Source organism: Myotis daubentonii, chromosome 4, assembly GCF_963259705.1.
Source record: "Myotis daubentonii chromosome 4, mMyoDau2.1, whole genome shotgun sequence".
Taxonomy (NCBI): domain Eukaryota; kingdom Metazoa; phylum Chordata; class Mammalia; order Chiroptera; family Vespertilionidae; genus Myotis; species Myotis daubentonii.
In genome coordinates, this window is record NC_081843.1 from 47774405 (window position 1) to 47794065 (window position 19661).

Below are 19661 nucleotides of genomic sequence, written 5' to 3' on the forward strand. Positions count from 1 at the left end.
GTAATAAATAACCAAAATAATGTGAACTTGAGTGGCTCTGCTAAAGCACCTGTCACTAATATTCAGCCTAGTACATGTGGGAGGAGTCACTAAATCTACAGTAGGGTTTTATACAATGCTAAAGTGCTGGCTGGTCCCCATTCACCTAACCAGCACAAAGTTAGCACTGCATAACTAACCAAATCTTTCCTTTATAGAATGCAATAAAAGCCATGAATATATGTATCAACTAATAAAATATATGATTTAGCAAACTGGTCAGTAACCTTTGGGTAAGATCCAGAATTAAAAGATTAAGGCACTGAATTTCCCTTTTCAATATGTACTCAGGCTTGTTAAGCAGCTATTATAACTTATTATTTCCTCACTAGGGGCCCGGTGCACGAAATTCGTGCACTGGGTGGTGGTGGTGGTGGGGGGAGTGTCCCTCAGCCCAGCCTGCCCCCTCTCACATACTGGGAGCCCTCAGGCGTTGACCCCCATCACCCTCCAATCGCAGGATCGGCCCCTTGCCCAGGCCTGACGCCTCTGCCAGAGGTGTCAGGCCTGGGCAGGGGACCCTCATTTCCCCCCATCACTGGTTCTGCCCCCAGCCCAGGCCTGATGCCTCTGGCCCAGGTGTCAGGCTTGGACAGGGGACCCCCATCTACCCCCGATCACTGGCTGACCCCCGCCCAGGCCTGATGCCTCTGGCCCAGGTGTCAGGCTTGGACAGGGGACCCCCATCTACCCCCGATCACTGGCTGACCCCCGCCCAGGCCTGATGCCTCTGGCCCAGGAATCATGCCTGGGCAGGGGATCCCCATCTCCCTCTGATCGCTTGCTCCACCCCCCGCCCAAGCCTGACGCCTCTGACTCAGGCTTCAGGCCTGGGCAAGGGGACCATCATATCCCTCCAATCCCCGGCTCCGCCCTCCACCCAAGCCTGATGCCTCTGGCCTAGGCATCAGGCCTGGGCAGGGGACCCCCAGCCCCGCGCCCAGGCCTGATGCCTCGGCCAGAGGAGTTGACCCTCATCACCCTTCGATCACCAATCACCGTATCGGCCCCTTGACCAGGCGTGAGGCCTCCGGCAGAGGTGTCAGGCCTGGGCAGGGGATCCCCAGCTCCCCGCGGTTGCAGGCTCCGCCCCTGCCCAGGCCTAACGCCTCTGGCCGAGGCGTCCGGCCCGGGCAGTGGGGACCCGCAGTGGCAGCGGCCCCGCGATCGTGGGCTCTGCTTTAGGCCCAGGCAAGGGACCCCTAGCTCCCGGGACTGCCAGCTTCGACTGTGCCCAGCTCCCATCGCTGGCTCCACCCCTACTTCCTGCTATCACTGGCCAGGGCGGCAAAGGCGCCTGATTCTCCGATCATGGCTGGGCCGCCTTTGCCCTGTCCCCCGGCTCTTAGCTCCCCCCTGGGTTTCGGATCACTGTCAGTGGCAGGGGGCTTCTTCCTGCTTTCCCTTTCGCCTCCCTGCATTGTGCCTACATATGCAAATTAACCGCCATCTTTGTTGGCAGTTAACTGCCATCTCAGTTGGCAGTTATTCTGCATATAGCCCTGATTAGCCAATGAAAAGGGTAGCGGTCGTACGCCAATTACCATTTTTCTTTTTTATTAGTGTAGATGAGAATTCCATTGCCTTTTCTCTTCTCTTCCAGAAATAGTTTTATAATGCTAAATTTATATATCTTTAAATTATAAGTTCTAAGATGTCCTTGATAATTACTGACTAATGTTTTAGAAAGCTAATATTCCATTTTCAAGTAAATAATTTCATTTTTAAGCAGTAAGAATTTGGAATTGTGTTAATTACCCAAGGCAGGTATGACCATGGCTAAAAGAAGGATGCACAACTACTTGGTGGGTAGTAGCCACAGAACATCTGGCATACTACAATATGTATATCCCACTTAAAAACTGGACAAGCATACCAATTGTACCTAAAGGTGATACTAAAGTACAAACAGTGAAAACTACAAATCATGCATAATTTATGACTATGTTTACCACCTTCACTAACTAGAGCACTTTCCGTTCTTACCTCAGATTTCTCCAGTTTATTTTGTGCATCAATTTGTGTAACAATCTCATTCATGTTGGTCTCCAATACCATTCCCCCCATCACCATTTCTGCAAGAATATTGTGAACCTAAAGGGAAAAAAGTAATACACACCTATAGAGAAAACTCACTACAAAAACATTTCATAATTCCAGTAGTTTTTGGTTTAAATACTGCTGTGTCTACTTTATGAGCTGTATAATAAAATAATTTGGAATGAAGGCTTAAAACCCACTTTCATCACTACTGTGAAGCTTTAGGTAGTTATATATAACCTCTTTAAGTCTTATTTTAATGGGCTATAAAACAGAGATAATAATAGTATCTCCTTCATAGATTGCTGAAAAAATTAAATGAGGTCATCCATGGAAGTACCCAAAACAAAGTAAATGACCAATAAATATTAGCTACCTAATGATTTTGTTAGAGAGAAGAAGTGAGAGATAGAAACATCAATGATGAGAGAGAATCACTGATCAGCTATCTCCTGTACACCCCACAACCTGGGCATGTACCCTGACTGGGAAACGAACTGCAACCTCTTGGTTCACAGGTCAATGCTCAACTGAGCCACACCGACCAGGCCAAAGGTAAGGTAATTTTTTAAAATCACTTTTTTGCTAAAAATTTAGGCCACTTATTTCAGACTATTTTATTCAATGGCTTAATAACTCAAATTAACATAAACTTAATACAGAAAAAAATCTATATATAGTAAAAGTGGAATCTCTTTCTTCTAAATTCTGTATTACCAATATCTAATAATACTGATTAGAAAACTCAGTCATTTTTCCCTTCTCTTACCTCCAGCTTTCAATAGGCTATCAGGGTCCTACTCTACTCTCTTTCATCCTTACTATACTGTCTTAGTTCATTTCTTTCTGGACTACTGCAACAGATTCCTAAATTGATTTCTCTGTTTTTGATCTCCCACTTAACAATCCAACTTCCAAAAAAGAGCCACCTGTCCTTTTCTGTCTGTGAAAAATATCTACTAATCCTTAAAAATCCAGTTAAATGTAATTTCCTCCATTCACACAATCCTAGGAAGAGAATAAAAATAGCCTTATTTACTAAATCCATTTTTACTTTGGCAAATAAAACAACATTTTTCTCAGGTAAAAAGCCTAGAAGATTTAACAATATAGAAGTAGTACCTTGTCTACATGGAAAATTAAATCCAGTTCACAGACATTTTCAAAACACTTGTCTAATGTTTCCACAAATACCTAAGGAAAAAGAAAAGAGAAAAAGTTAAAAGCTTTTGAGAACTGTGTAAGTTCATTCAAATCTATTATCTACAAGGCAGACAATCTTGTGACAAAAACTTTTATAAATCTATTATTACACTAGAGGCCCGGTGTATGAAATTCGTGCACAGGAGGGGTGTGTGTGACCCTCAGCTCAGCCTGGACCCTATCCAATCTGGGAACACTCGGGGGATGTCTGACTGCCAATTTAAAACCCTCTCACAATCCGGGACTGCTGGCTACCAACCGCTCACCTGCCTGCCAGCCTGATCACCCCTTCCCCTGCCAGCCCGATTGCTCCCAACTGCCCTCTTTTGCTGGCCCAATCGCCCCCAACTGCCCTCTCTTGCTGGCCCAATCGCCCTCAACTGTCCTCCCCTGCTGGCCATCTTGTGAGGGTGTGATGGTCAATTTGCATATTACTTCTTTATTATATAGGATATCTGTTTTTAATTAAAACATTCTATTAAGTGCAAAATAAGTAATTATAAACTATTCTTCATGTAAACTACTTTTCAATATATTAATATATAAAACAACTTTGCTGAAAATAAGAACTAGAAATTCTTAGCACCTTTTACCTACAAAGCACCGGAAAATACTCAAATCAAGCTCCCTATCCTCATGTGAGGAAAAAGAAAGCTTATTAGTATTTTATCAGGCCTTGGCTTGTGTGGCTCAGTTGGTTGAGCATAGTCCCATGAACCAAAAGGTCACTGTTTTGATTCCCAGTCAGGGCACATGCCCAGGTTATGGATTCAATTTCCGGTCAGGGTGTGTGTGTGGGAGGCAACCAATTGATATTTCTCCCTCATACTGAAGTCTCTCTCTTTCTCAAATCAATAAAAAACATATATATTTTTTTAAATATATTTTATTGATTTTTACAGAGAGGAAGGGGGAGGGATAGAGATCAGAAACACCGATGAGAGAGAAACATCGATCAGCTGCCTCCTGCACACCCCCCACTGGGGATGTGCCCACAACCAAAGTACATGCCCTTGACCAGAATTGAACCCGGGACCCTTCAGTCCACAGGCCGACGCTCTATCCACTGAGCCAAACCGGTTAGGGCAAAAAACCATATTTTTTAAAAAGAAGAATTTTATCAGGATAGATGGGCATAGTCCAAGTCACTATCACATCTAAAGTAACCAGTAATTTCCAATTAGCAAATCAGTATAAAAGGTCTCTAAAAATTACTTAGGGAAAGAACAGAGTCTTTGGAATCAGACTTCCTGGGTTCAAACTCTGGCTTGAATACCTTCTATGACCATATATGAGAAAGGATTAACTCAGCCAACATGGCTTGCTGAAACCTACACATTCCCCGAAATGATCTGATTTCAGACTAGCCCTCAGCTAGCTCCTGGGAACTGAGCCCTTGGAAAATTCTGTCTGACAAGAGTGTTTAATGGGCCTGTGGTCTTGGGCCACACTGTACAGTATGAGCAGTTTATGCTACCAATATGATTTATGGCAAACATCTCTTTTTCTCTGAGGTTCAGGAACTTAATAATCAAAGTCAGTCACACAGGTGCTACATACCTATATGATTGCCCCCAATAAAAATTCTGGACACCCAGGCTAAGATGAGCTTCCCTGGTTGGGAACACTTTGCACATATCATCATATATCACTTCTGGGGGAATTAAGCACATCTGTGTGACTCCAGCTGGAAGGGACACCTGGAAGATTGCACCTGGTTCCATCAGACTTTTCCTCATATGTTTTTATGATTTTACTCTGTATCCTTTCACAATAAACCCTCACCATGAGCCTAGCAACTTCTGAGTCCTGTAAATCCTAGTAAATCATTCAGATGACCTTGGGACCTCTGATACAAACAATTTCTAAAATACTACCTATTTGTATTTCTATTCCCACTACCTTTCTCAATGGCATCTTTCACAGACAGAGTAACTATTCAATTTATCATCCAAATTGGGGGGGGGGGGCAGTATTAAGAGTAAAAAAGAGCAGCCATTAATTATTATTATCCTACTAGAGGCCTGGTGCATGGAATTTGTTCACCGGGTGGGTGTCCCTCAGCCCAGCCTGCCCCCTCTCACAGTCTGGGAGCCCTCAGGGGGTGTCCTACTGACGGCTTGTGGGGAGCAGGCCTAAGCCACAGTCTGGCCACGGCAGCTCAGAGCACGCCCCTCTGGGCAAGTCTGTGGTGTGTGTAATTGGGGCTAGGGGCTTGCTCTGAGTTGGTCATGATGTCCCAGCCTAATTTGCATATTTCTCTCTTATTATATAGGATATAATAAAAGCCTAATATGCAAATTGTCCCGTTGGGCGCTCGTTCGACCGGGAGTTTAACTGGGAGACCAGGAGTTCAACCAGGAGATCAGGAATTTAACCAGGAGACTGGGAGTTCAACCAGGAGACCAGGAATTCAATCGCTCACTATGACGTGCGCTGACTACCAGGGGCAGCACAGAACATGGCGGTCATTGGCAATGTGGTGCTGACAGCAAGCGGCAGTGGAGGCACTGCTGGTAGTGATAGGTCCGACGAGAGCGGGACCGCAGCGGGATAGTGAAGCAGGTGAGTGGGCGGTGCCAGGCTAAGGTGGGTGTGAGTGGGTGCCCAGGTGCTGCCCAGGGCCCAGAGGTCAGCTGAAACCTGCCCTTCCACTCCAGACGCTCGTGCTTTAATCACCGGCCAGGCCTAGGGACCGTACCCATGCATGAATTTAATTCACCAGGCCTCTAGTTATGTTATAATAATAGATGCGATGTTATCGTAATAAAACAACAGCTTGCAACAACAGATGTGAGCAGGACTGTTCCTAGCATATTGAAATGTATGGACACCCTATTCAGAGGTGATCCAATGGGACAAAGAGTAAATTCTAAATAGCAGGTTTCTTGCTATAACTGCTCTTCAGTAAAATGTCATAATTACATATTCTTAATATAGGAAAATAATTCCTAAGACTTAATGCACTCAAATGTTAAATTTGGCTTTAAAGAAATCAAAGACCCTCTTAAAAAAACTTTCCAATATGAATAACACATGGACACAGACAGTACGGTGGTGGAGGTATGGGGTGGGAGGGCAGGGCAGGCAATAAAGGGGTCAGTGGGAGAAAAAAGGGGACATATCTAATACTTTCAACAATAAAGATTTTTTAAAAAAATTTCCATTACTTTTCATTTAGCAAAATTACTTAATATAATTAGAAATCTAGTGCCCCCCAAATAGATACACACTGCCAATCTGTTACACGGAGAAGGCCAATACAAAACTAATAATTTATAAACTGAAGTAAAAAATATAAGAAAATAAATTAATGGTTCTAGCCAGAACAAAAAAAAAATAATAATAAAGTTGCTACTGCACTCTATTTCACAAGGAGAAATTTTTTTTTAAAAGCAAAACACTAGTAGTGAATAGTAAATAGCACCCTCTTGTGTTTCATTTTTAAAATAATATAAAGTTTAAAGTCAATTTCAATATAACAATTATTTACTAAATAGCTACTCATTAATCTATGGCTTCAAGGAATTCAAAGACTAGTGGAAGAAAAATTATTTTTAATTTACTAAGAGAATTGTGTTTTACATTTTCCTTCATTTTAATAATACCTAGTTTAAACAAAATAGCTATTTAACTCTACGTCTCAGTTTCTTCATTTGGGCATATTCATGGCACCTATCCCATAGAGTTGTTTTAGTGATTAAATGAATAAATATAAAGGGCTGCGAACAGTGTCTCACTAAAAAAAGTACTATATATACATTAGCTAGTACTATAATACTATATATAAAATTTCTTTTTGAGTTTGGGGACTTCTGTTAAATTTTAGGAGGACTTTATCCAACTGTTTCTAAGCTATAATATTAAATGAAGTACATAAATGTAAAACTAACAAGTTATAAGATAGAAAAGGTTTTAAGCCCAAGAATAGTAGGAATAAACTTAAGAATACAAATAGACTGGCAAATGGTCTAAAAAAAATACTTTCTTAGCAGCAAGAGATTCTAGAGCAGTAGTTCTCAACCTTCCTAATGCCGTGACCCTTTAATACAGTTCCTCATGTTGTGGTGACCCCCAATTTCATTGTTACAAATTGAACATAATTAAAGCATAGTGATTAATCACAAAAACAATATGTAATCATATATGTGTTTTCCAATGGTCTTAGGTGACCCCTGTGAAAGGGTCGTTCGACCCCCAAAGGGGTTGTGACCCACATGTTGAGAAACGCTGTTCCAGAGAGATAATTGGTTTCACTCAAACCAAGAATAAAATATGCCACTAAAAATATACCAATAAAGCTAGGGAAGAGAGACTGAACTTAAAAATCAGATCAAGTACCTTTAAAGAAAAATTATGACTTAGCCTAGGTACACACTCCAATGTATACCACTGAATAATATTCATAACCTTAAAGGTATGACTGGATTTGCACTAAACCTGACCTGGACACTAATGTGCCAATGATTATAATCCTAGTAAAAATAGAGACATTTATTGTGCATATACTACGAGAGAGAGAGAGAGAGAGAGAGAGAGAGAGAGAGAGAGAGAGAGAGAGAGAGAGATTGATGTGAGAAACTTCAGTTGCCTTCTCGTATGCACCCCAACCAGAGATCAAATCCGCAACCTAGGTATGTGCCCTGAACAGAATTGAACCCACAACCTTTTCGTGTATACGGCAACGCTCCAACCGAGCCACATCAGCCAGGGCTAAATTTTCAATTTCAATATGAAGGAATTAAGAGTTGATGAAGGGACTACCTGTATTTTATATTCATGTCATAATGATTCTGAAAGAGATCACATCACTGATTCTTTTTGTGCAATTATTTCTCTTAGAAAAGGTTAGTAATGATAAACTATCATTTATTGAGTCTATACTATTATGGCAATGTTACTTTCCAAGTCCTTTAAGTAGATTATTTTTAACCCTTCACAGTAATCCCATAAGGCAGGTACTTTTATTAACAACTATTTACTGAGGAGTAATCTAAACAAAAAGTTAACTACTAACACAGTTATGTAGTGAAGTCTTTATTAAATTCCAGAAAGTCTCACTGCAGAACCAACATTCTTATTTACTAGGAATAATCCTTTCAACAACAATAAAAAAACAGCACTTTGTTTTCAATGTAGTAAAAAGTAATTATTTAGAATATTTGGAAAATACAGAAAAGCAAAAAGCAAATTTTTAAGTTTCCATATTTTTACCACCCACATTAACCTAGAATTGTGCAAAACAAAAACTGCTTGTACTACAGGAAATTACATTGTAGCCCCTGCATTGAAGTGATTTAATATGATTTGTACGTTGGATTTAGAAATCTAAGGAAGAACTGGGGTTTTGAGTTTATAAGACTAATATGTCAAATGTTAATTTTAAAAATGAAAGTAGCCTCTGATTATTTCTTTTTCTGCACAAAAGCCAATTATGAGAACATTTAAAAATACATATTGATATAAATTATTAGAACTATATTTAAACTTCCAAGCAAAAGTTGATTTTAAAAATGATATGTGGCCCTAACTGGCTTGGCTCAGTGGATAGAGCGGCTGTCTGTGGACTGAAGGGTCCCAGGTTCGATTCCGGTCAAGGGCATGTACCTTGGTTGCGGGCACATCCCCAAGTAGGGGGTGTGCAGGAAGCACTGATCGATGTTTCTCTCTCTCATCGATGTTTCTAACTCTCTACCCCCTCCCCTCTTCTCTGTAAAAAATCAACAAAATATATTAAAAATAAATAAATAAATTAAAAAAATGATATATGGCATTGAAAGATAGTCTTCCTATAATTAAACATGGTACACTTGATGTTTTGAGCACTGATTTCAAACAAAATAAAATGAACAAAAATCTTAGAAAGTTTTCCACTATACAATTTTGACTAATAAGTACATAAGGCATGATGGGAAAATCACTATTTGGCAAATACTACAAATAATAATTATTTTGGGCAAGAGTTATCAAGAAGTTAAATTAATGACCAAAAACATGATTAGGAAAAGAGTATTTATGTAGTCTCTAAATTACTCCCTAAAAAATACTTTTAAGCACGAAGGGAAAATGGAAGTTTACAGTAAACCTGACAGGCACTATTTTAACCAAGAAATCAGAATAAATATCACAAGTAATGGGACAAAAATGATATCATGTACCTCCTGATATGATGCATTAAAAAGGAAGTAACATCACTTCTATGGTATTCTTGCCAAAAATACTTAACATGATTTAATTATTAAGAAATATCAAACAAATCCAAACGGAAGAATATTCTACAAAATAACTGGCCAGTACTCTTCAAAGAATCAAGGCATGAAAGACATGAATAAAAGACAAAAATCGAAGAACTACTGCAGAGTAAAGGAGGCATGAAAATTAAATGCAATATGACCTGAACTGAACTCTGAATGGAAAAAAAAACACATTATATTAATGGGACAGTTGGCAAATTTTGTATAATGTCTTCAGGTTAGACAATAGTATTGTATCAGTGTTAACTTCCTGATTTTGATCACTGTGCTTTGGTTATATGGACGATGTTAAATTTGGGGAATCTGGATGAAGATAGGATAGGGAAGAATTATTTGTATTATATTTGCCATTCTTTTGTAAATCTAAATTAATTTCTAAAAAATAAAAATTTAAGGAACCCCAAAACTTGAATAACCAAGCTCAGAGGGAACTCTTCTGCTCTACATCCAATTCCTTCCTGAAAACCTACCATTCTACACTAGGAAATAAAGAATTCACCTTAAAGAGAAACACTATAAGTTAAGTTGTTTCCTCTCTCTCAAACATATTTTGAAGGGTAACAATTAAATTTTAAGTTGCTTCCAGCTCCAAAATTCTGACCTTAAGTACCTGAGTTCCAAAACACTTCCTTCACCACTATTAAGTGAATAATAACAATGTCTACTACAGTCTAGGCTCTATGCCATCAGCTTCACATATATTAGCTCTAATTCTTACAATGCTGGCAAGGTAGGTATGAATATCAGCCCCTACAGATAAGAATATTCAGGATGGATAAGGTTAAGTAATTTGCTCAAAGTCATATAACTGTTAGATGACAGAGCCAACAGTCAAATCCATACCATATGACTCCAAACACCAATTTCACACTATGATGCCTCCCAAGAGAACTGTTGAGATGTCAACAAAACATGTAAACTCCAAAAGCAAGTATCATCAATTTGATTCCAGGATGTATCATGAAGAAGTAGCAATGCAAATAACAGAAAAGTAAAGTTTACATTTCTAATTATTGAAAATTAGACTTCTCAACAAGAAAAAAAGATAAGAAAAAAAATCTCAGAAATGCTGAATCAGTCTAACAGTCTCTAATTCAATTGTTTACAGAAACATTGTTTAGTTTCATATATATGACAAATCTTACTGAAAATGAAAATTTTTAATACTCTGGTAATATAGTATAATGTAGCAAGCAGAATTTTCCTAAAATGATCTTGGGCACTCATTCTGGATTACCTGGAAAATAAACCAACTGGGCCAGTGCTCCCTCTTCCGCCAGCAGGAGGAACTGCACCAGAACTCACCTTCCCATGGGATCAGGGTTATATCCACACCCTCATCCCACAACCGCCCAATAAGAAAGCTGCAACCTCCCACATGCTAATCAGCTGAGTTTCCCAGATTACACTTAAAAACAGGTGGCAACTGAACCTATACAACCTAAAGCTTAAGTAGTGTATATGTGTCACCTCACTGACAAGGGTGCTTTCAAGCCTACAGAATAATACTGTGGGGTGGGGTGGGGCAAGGCCTACACTGGCACACCATTCAATGTTAGGTAGCACCTACCTCAGCACAATTTCCTACGCGATACTGGGAAGATTAGGTGATCTTTCTCCACCTAAGTATTCTTGGCTTACAGACTAAGTCTATTTCTTATCATATAACTCTATCATCATGTAGAATTTATCCAAAGCCATCACACACATATATAGAATAAAAAGATTCATAAATTCTTATAAAAGTGAAAAAGATAAAAGGACTTCTTATCTGAATTCAATTTGTATACTAATAAAATAATACTTTATATGACTTCCTTAAAAGTATATGTTTTAATGATGTTAGCTAAAAATGACTGACAATTATGTCAGTCATTTTTTCCACGAGCTTCATGTACAATATCATTTTTTTAATCCTCACCTGAAGACATGTTCTTTGATTTTTAGAGAAAGGAGACAGAGACAGAGAAAGAGAAAAGGAGAGAGAAAGAAACATCGATGTGAGAAACACTGAACACTTGCCTCTTGCACGCATACCGACTAGAGCCAGGGATTGAACCCACAACCTAGATATGTGCCCTGACTGGGAATCGAACCTGAGATTCAATGTACAGGATGACGCTCCTACCAACTGAGCCACACCAGCCAGGGATACAATATCTTTTTTAATACCTGTACTTATTCTATGAGTTGGTATTATCATTATCCCCATTTTGTAAAAAAAAAAAAAAAAAAAATGATCAAAGAGGTTAAACAACTTGTCCCAAGTTATATACCAGTACAAAGTGGAGTCTGAATGACTTTAACCACTATTAGCTTGCTTTTATTCACTGATCTTTCAGACAATCTCATGAGGTCTGTAGACAGCACATTGAAACAGGCATAGTTTACAGATAAAAAAAGTCAAGGTCTATAAAGATTAACTGATATGCTCAATTTCATACTAAATTAGTATTAGCAGCCATCCTATCTAATAAAGAGGGAATATGCTAATTGACCCTCACACCATCACAAAGATGGTGGTGCCCACAGCCAATAAGGAGAGACTATGCTAATTGACTACCCCACCCTCAAAGATGGCAGCGCTCACAGCCACAAGATGGCAGAACCCAGTCCCCTCAGCCCTGCCAGCACCCTGCCACTGGAGTCCCCTAGTCCCCTCAGCCCCACAGCTGCCCAGGGCCGGCCCAAGGCGCAGGCAAGCCTCGGATGGCGGCTGCAGCAGAGGTGTGATGGGGGCGTCGCCTTCCCTTGATCGCCAGGTCACCTCCCGCCCCTGAGGGCTCCTGGACTGTGAGGGACCCCCTCCTCCAGTAACTAAAATAATTTCACAAAAGCTAGTCTAACACACTTGGTACCATAGTAATAACAAATGCTGTACATGGAGCTCTAGTTTGTATGTTTATTCTAACATAGCCAAAACTTATCTTTCTATATCTATAGAAAAGTTTAGCTATTAGTTATCAATTATTTCTAAACTACAACTGAACAAGACTGATGGTGATTTAATTGCTACATGGGGTCCAGAAAACAATTACAGAATTTGAAATCACCTAGTGAATTTTTATGCCTCCATTAGTTTGGCATAACAAATTAATTGAGGACAATATGACTGCTTATAAATAACTCAAACAACCAACATTAATATTTAATGAGCTTCTATTCTCACTCTGTAAATATTTTAACATTCCCAATGAAGATATGCTACAACAGAAAGGACTCTAAAAAAAGCTAGCTATCAACTCTGAAATTTGCTTATTTGGCAGTCAATATCACACTAAAATAGTACACATCAGATACAAAATAAGGTTACTTTTCCCCCAACTTATAAAGAATTAAAAAAGAAACAAGAGAAAACAGAAGCTGATTATTCAATTTTAATTCGATTCAATGCCTTTCTCAGATTTTATATAAGATATAAAGTCAAATCTGGGACAGCATGCATGTCTTAGAAGCATGAAATCTTTGCATAAAAATATGCATCCACGATCATTTGAATGGTCATTTTTAATATTCAAAATACCAAAATTAAACATATATTTAGTAATTATATGTTGATGTTTAATAAGTTTCCTCAATCTGCTTTCTAAAGAACATGCAAAACCAAGAGATTTTGACCTAAACTCTTGGTTTATAATTTTCCACACTTACTTTTTACATATCACTTGCCTTTCTCAAAACTAGAGGTTGGACAAAGCAAGAAAATCAGTTCTAAATAAGTTCTGAATAGCTGTTTCATGAAAGAAGTAGAAACAATAAGCTACTTCTTTCCACCTTTGTTCACTCAATGTTTTTAAAGTGACTGACTCATGCATGAGCATTCCCTCATGATAATCTTAACTCAATAAAATTATTTATAGCAACTACATTTTTTTTACTGTTAGTTAATACGTTACATAGCAACCACTATATTTTATCTTTCTAACTAACTCTTCTCTTAATTAACCTTTGGGTTTTGCTGTCACTTATTTTATAAAAAAATGGCAAATATTAAGCATTCAATACTACATGCATTCATTCAACAATTACCTATTGAGAATCTACTATGTGCCTGGACCTTTGTACACACTAGGGATAAATAAGTGAACAAAATAAACAAAAATCCTGACCATCACAGAGCTTATATTCTTGTAAGGATAAATGACAATAGACAAGATAAAGTCAGTCAAATATATGGTATAGTAAATAGTGGTAGGTACTAAGGAAAATAATACAGCAGAAAAGGGGTTAGAAAATATGAAAGAAAAGGGCTACGGAATACATATTGAGAAGGTAACATATGGGTCAAGACCTGAAAGAATGGAGCCAACCATAGAAATATCAAAAGGAAGAACAATTTAGGTAGAAAGATCAGCAAGCACAAATGCTCTGATGTAGAAGCATGCCAGTATGTTTGAGGAACAGCAAGGAGGTCAGTGTGGGTAGAGAAAAAGGAAAAGGAGTAGAAGACGAAGTAAGATAATTAGCAGGGTATGGGGAGGGGAGTCAAATTATGTGGGGCCTCATGGGTCATTTGTAAGGAATTTGGCTTTTCCTTTACTCTGAGTGAGAAGAAAAGCCATTGAAGAATTCAGAATGGAAGAGTGTAAGATGTGACATATTTCAATAGTATCACTTTGGCTGTTTTACTGAGATAAGACCAAAGGGAAAAGACAGTGGAAGCAGAAAGACCAGTCAGGAAACTACTGTTATAATCCAGCAAGAGCTAGTGGTAGCCTGGATCAATGTAGTGGCAATGCAGAGTGTAATAAGTGGTTATATTCTGTATATCCAACAGGATTTGCCAAAGAGATGGGAGAGGTCATAAAACCAAAATAAAGCAACTATAGAAGTAGGATGAAAACCAGGCAAGTAAGGTGTCCTTCAAGCCAAGCGAAGAAAAATTTCATGAAGAGAGTGATCAACAATCTTAATCAAATAAAGGACTGATGGCCGAAACCGGTTTGGCTCAGTGGATAGAGCGTCGGCCTGCGGACTGAGAGGTCCCAGGTTCGATTCCGGTCGGGGGCATGTACCTGGGTTGCGGGCACATCCCCCAGTGGGGGGTGTGCAGGAGGCAGCTGATCGATGTTTCTCTCTCATCGATGTTTCTGGCTCTCTGTCTCTCTCCCTTCCTCTCTGTAGAAAGTCGGTAGAATATATTTAAAAAAATAAAAAAATAAAAAAAAAAATAAAGGACTGATGAAACTGATCAGCAACTATAGAGCTGAAAACCTGATTAAAGTGTGTTCCAGACAAAAAGAAAAAATTGAGACATTTTATACAGACATCTTAAAAGTGTTTTTGCTGTAAGGGGTGGGGGGAAATGAGGTAGTGTCTGGAGAAGGAAGTAGAAAGAGGTCTTTTTTTTTAAGATGGGAGAAAATATTATGGGCTAGTGGGAATGATCTAAAAATAGAGGAAAAATGGGAGCAAGTTCAGTTGCACCAATATGGATACATAGGCGCAGATGGGGCATGTCCTTGGACTTAGAAAGCAGGACATCTGGCTTGGTGAGTGGGAACCTCTGTGTAACATGCGACCAAAGAGCAATTTAAAAATGAATGATGTTGAAAAAGGCAAGAAGATTTTTGTTCAAAAGTGTGCCTGGTGCCATACTATGGGAAAGGGAGGCAAGCACAAGACTGGGCCAAATCTCCATGGTCTATTTGGGTGAAAGAAAGGTCGGATCCCTAAATTTTCTGCCAATAAGAACAAAGGCATCACCTGGGGAGAGACGGAGTATTTGGAGAATCCCAAGAAGTATATCCCTGGAACAAAAAATGATCTTCGCTGGCATTAAGAGGAGTGCAGAAAGGGCAGACTTCCTTATCTCAAAAAAAACTACTAATGAGTAATAGGTGGCTACTGCCTTATTACAACAAACGTCTTATGACATTTTTTATTTGTACCATATTTAAATTGATCTTATACACCAGGAATCAGATCATGAACAGCTGGTAAAGCATTTCCTTTGGGTAGTTCTGATTTAAATAAGATTGGCATGTGGTTAAATTAATATAATCAGCATTTTGAAACTTGATGGTAATTTTGGTTCAGCAAGTGCTATCATTGTTTTCCGCTTCCAAAAATATGATTGGCCTTGATTCATAATGTTTAACTTTTCACAGAGATGGTGAATGCCATCAAAAACCCTGTAGGGGATTGGTTTTATACTTAGATTTCTACAACTGGTGTATTAATATGTTTAAATACTGAGGAAATCCCTTTTTTATTTCTTAGACCAGCAAGACTTGCTTGTATTTCAAGTTGTGCTCATTAGCAAGATATGCTGGCAATGTCCATTTTATCATTTTGGTCCTAACTATGCCAATTCAATTTAAATTCCCTATCTAAACTGTTGCCTTTATCTAGAGAGTTGCCTTTTACTTAATACAAGGCATTTCAGTGTTATCCTATCTAATAAAAGAGAAAAATGGTAATTGGCGTACGATGATACCCTTTTCATTGGCTAATCAGGGCTATATGCAAATTAACTGCCAACTATGATTGGCAGTTAACTGCCAACAAGATGGCGGCTAATTTGCATATGTAGGCACAATGCAGGGAGGCGAAAGGGAAAGCAGGAAGAAGCCCCCTGCCACTGACAGTGATCCGAAACCCAGGGGGGAGCTAAGAGCTGGGGGGCAGGGCAAAGGCGGCCCTGGGGCGGACCTGGCCCCCAGCCATGATCGGAGAATCAGGCGCCTTTTCCGCCCTGGCCAGTGATAGCAGGAAGTAGGGGTGGAGCCAGCGATGGGAGCTGGACACGGTCGAAGCTGGCAGTCCCGGGAGCTAGGGGTCCCTTGCCTGGGCCTAAAGCGAAGCCCACGATCGCGGGGCCGCTGCAGCTGCGGGTCCCCGCTGCCCGGGCCGGACGCCTCGGCCAGAGGCGTTATGCCTGGGCAGGGGCGGAGCCTGCAACTGCAGGGAGCTGGGGGTCCCCTGCCCAGGCCTGACACCTCTGCCGGAGGCCTCAGGCCTGGTCAAGGAGCCGATCCGGTGATTGGTGATCGGAGGGTGATGAGGGTCAACTCCTCTGGCCGAGGCATCAGGCCTGGGTGGGGGGCGGAGCCGGGGATTGGGGGGATATGATGGTCCCCTTGCCCAGGCCTGAAGCCTGGGTCAGAGGCGTCAGGCTTGGGCGGGGGGTGGAGCAAGCGATCAGAGGGAGATGGGGGTCCCCTGCCCAGGCATGATTCCTGGGCCAGAGGCCTCAGGCCTGGGCGGGGGTCAGAGCCAGTGATCGGGGGGAGATGGGGGTCCCCTGTCCAAGCCTGACACCTCTGGCGGAGGCGTCCGGCCTGGGCAAGGGGCCGATCCTGCGATTGGAGGGTGATGGGGGTCAACGCCTGAGGGCTCCCAGTATGTGAGAGGGGGCAGGCTGGGCTGAGGGACACTCCCCTCCCTACACACACCCAGTGCACGAATTTCGTGCACCGGGCCCCTAGTTTATGTATAATATCAAATAAAGAACACTTAACACTTCTCACATTTTATAGATGACCTATAGGGTCAGATGCTTTTAAAATTCAGCATGAGCCCTAGTCAGTTTGGCTCAGTGGAAAGAGTGTCAGCCCTCAGATGGAAGGGTCCCTGGTCCAAATCCAGTCAAGGGCATGTACCTCAGTTCCAAGCTTGATCCTCCGCTTGGGGAGGGCGTGTACAGGAGGCAACCAATTGAGGTGTCTCTTTCATATAGATCAGTGGTTCTCAACCTTCCTAATGCTGTGAACCATTTTTTTAAAAAATATATTTATTGATTTTTTTACAGAGAGGAAGGGAGAGGGATAGAGAGTTAGAAACATTGATGAGAGAGAAGCATCAATCAGCTGCCACAACCAAGGTACATGCCCTTGACTGGAATCGAACCTGGGACCCTTCAATCCCCAGGCTGACACTCTATCCACTGAGCCAAACCAGCCAGGCATAATGCTGCGAACCTTTAATACAGTTCCTCATGTTGTGGTGACTCCCAACGATAAAATTATTTTCGTTGCTACTTCATAACTGTAATTTTGCTATTCTTATGAATCGTAATGTAAATATCTGATATGCAGGATGTATTTTCATTGTTACAAATTAAACATAATTAAAGCATAGTGATTAATCACAAAAACAATATGTAATTATATATGTGTTTTCCGATGGTCTTAGGCGACCCCTGTGAAAGGGCCGTTCAACCCCCAAAGGGGTCGCGACCCACAGGTTGAGAACCGCTGACATAGATGTTTCTCTCTGTCTCTCCCCCTCCCTTCCACTGTCTCTAAAAAAAAAAAAAAAAAGTCAATGGAAAAATACCCTCGGGTGAGGATCAACATAAAAAATTTTCAACATGACAATATATAGTAGCAAACTTTGCTTATGAATTCTTTAAGTCAGACTAAGTTATAATTCAGGATTGCTTTGAACCAGTTATTCAAAAACAGCTATAGATTTACTGTATATATTTGTGATTGGTAATGGTGCTGTTGCCAACTTACTAGAAGGATTAAAGTAGAGAATAGATTATCAACACAAAATTGTGAATTTTGTGATCATAATGCTTAAGATAATTTAAAAAAAATCATAGATCAAGAAATAAATAAGAGAGGGAAAATGACACAGAAGAAAGAGGAAGAATTGCTATAGCAACGAGGAGAAAACTAGTATATAAGTGGGTGAATTGGCTTTAGCTAGGAGTACAGTGAGTTCACCTCTCATAGAAGAGAGAACAGAGCACATGGACACAGATGTTCTCCTCTGATTGCTTCAATTTTCTCAGTGAACTAGAAAGCAAGATGCTAGAAGTGCTAGAGGTTTAAGGAGAAAGGAGAGTGTTATCAGTAGTTGCCTAGAGTATGGACCAGTGAATGGACTGAGTAGCATTAAGGACTCTTGGAGATTAGGGATTATGAATTTAAAGTAAAGCCACAGTAAGTATGGTTATGTTTTTCCCCCCCTCTTTGTATGTTGAAATGTATAGGTACAAGGAAGCAATTGAGCACTATATACAAGGCTATGATTATCATGATGACTATAGAATTTAAGCTGGGTAAGGAAAGTTAGACATCAGAAGGATTAGGGACAGTGAAAATAAAATAGGTTTAAAAGACTTAAGATCCCAACAGGCTCAAAGATTTGTAGGAGTAATAGAAATTGTGATATGAAAGGTAAGAGGTGGCAGAGAATGCAAACTGTGAAGTTGAAATGATGGAGGAACTGAAGTTTGAATAAAGACAAGATCAAGAAGTAAGTAGTGAGATAGGGTAAAGGGCAAAATTTATTGGAGAAGAGGAATTCCAATGTTTGAAGACACCAGTGTACTGAAAGAATTATCCACATGAACACTGAAATCACAAGCAGTATTAAAGTGGAGGCAGTGACTAATTCTTCATTTCTGTACATAATGTGAGCAGAGTTACTGACTGTCTTTATTGTGGACTACCTTTTCAAGCAACCTTGTCTAGCAAACAGCCTTAGAAAATGGAGAATGTCTCTCTCCAAAGCAAAGGGTAGGTTTACCTTTAGAATATATTATCTTCCTCCACTTCAAGGGCAGACATGCTTAGTGCCCACTATCAAAGATTCAAGTTCCCTAAGGTTGTGGTTCTTCTGCTATCATTCAATCTACTGTGTATGGAGGTATCACATGGCCCTTTTCAAGTCACACTTTGGAAACTGGGACTTGAGGACCCAGTGTAAGCAAATGCTTTTACTTTGGCTACTGCTTTTGCTGCTAGTAATAGTCCTTTGTTTCTGGCCCAGAAATCTCTCCTCTTCTGCCAACATCCATGAAACTGTGATAGTTAACTTATTAGCTTGCAAGTAGGATAAAATCTCAGACCCTTGAAAGTTTTTCATAGAATCTCCAATGAATGGAAGGTGGGAATAAAAGATTACTGCAACAGGATGGGTAGAAGGTGGTATAGTTTAATAACGTGAGATAAAGTTTGGAGATGTTTTAGAAGAGATAATGATCTGGAAAAAGCAATGAGAAGAGAAGCAAGGGAAGACCTCCAGGATCAATGTTATAAAGAAAACATGAGAAGCAATGTTACAGAAGAGGTTGAAGATAAAGAGAAATTTCCTGATGACTGACCTTGAGCTCCAGGGACATTATTTAAGATTTTCAGGAGACAGAGAGGAGTGGGTTTTGGGGTCAAA

At 40.2% G+C, this 19661-nt stretch overlaps 1 protein-coding gene and 1 pseudogene across 6 annotated transcripts in view; one reads left to right on the top strand and one right to left on the bottom strand.

Annotated features, from left to right (window-relative positions):
• AP3S1 (adaptor related protein complex 3 subunit sigma 1) overlaps positions 1 to 19661 on the bottom strand; it is a 54636-nt gene that overhangs the window by 9211 nt on the left and 25764 nt on the right. For all 6 annotated transcript variants that reach the window (XR_009452594.1, XM_059693822.1, XM_059693819.1 and 3 more), the window contains 2 exons: positions 3202 to 3273; positions 2026 to 2133 (listed from right to left, as the gene is read on the bottom strand). Coding sequence is in view for 5 of the 6 variants with exons in the window: in XM_059693822.1 (XP_059549805.1) it covers positions 2026 to 2133; positions 3202 to 3273 (180 nt within the window). In the remaining variant the exon portion in view is untranslated. The remainder of the gene's footprint in view (positions 1 to 2025; positions 2134 to 3201; positions 3274 to 19661) is intronic.
• LOC132232395 (cytochrome c-like) lies at positions 15076 to 15373 on the top strand (annotated as a pseudogene).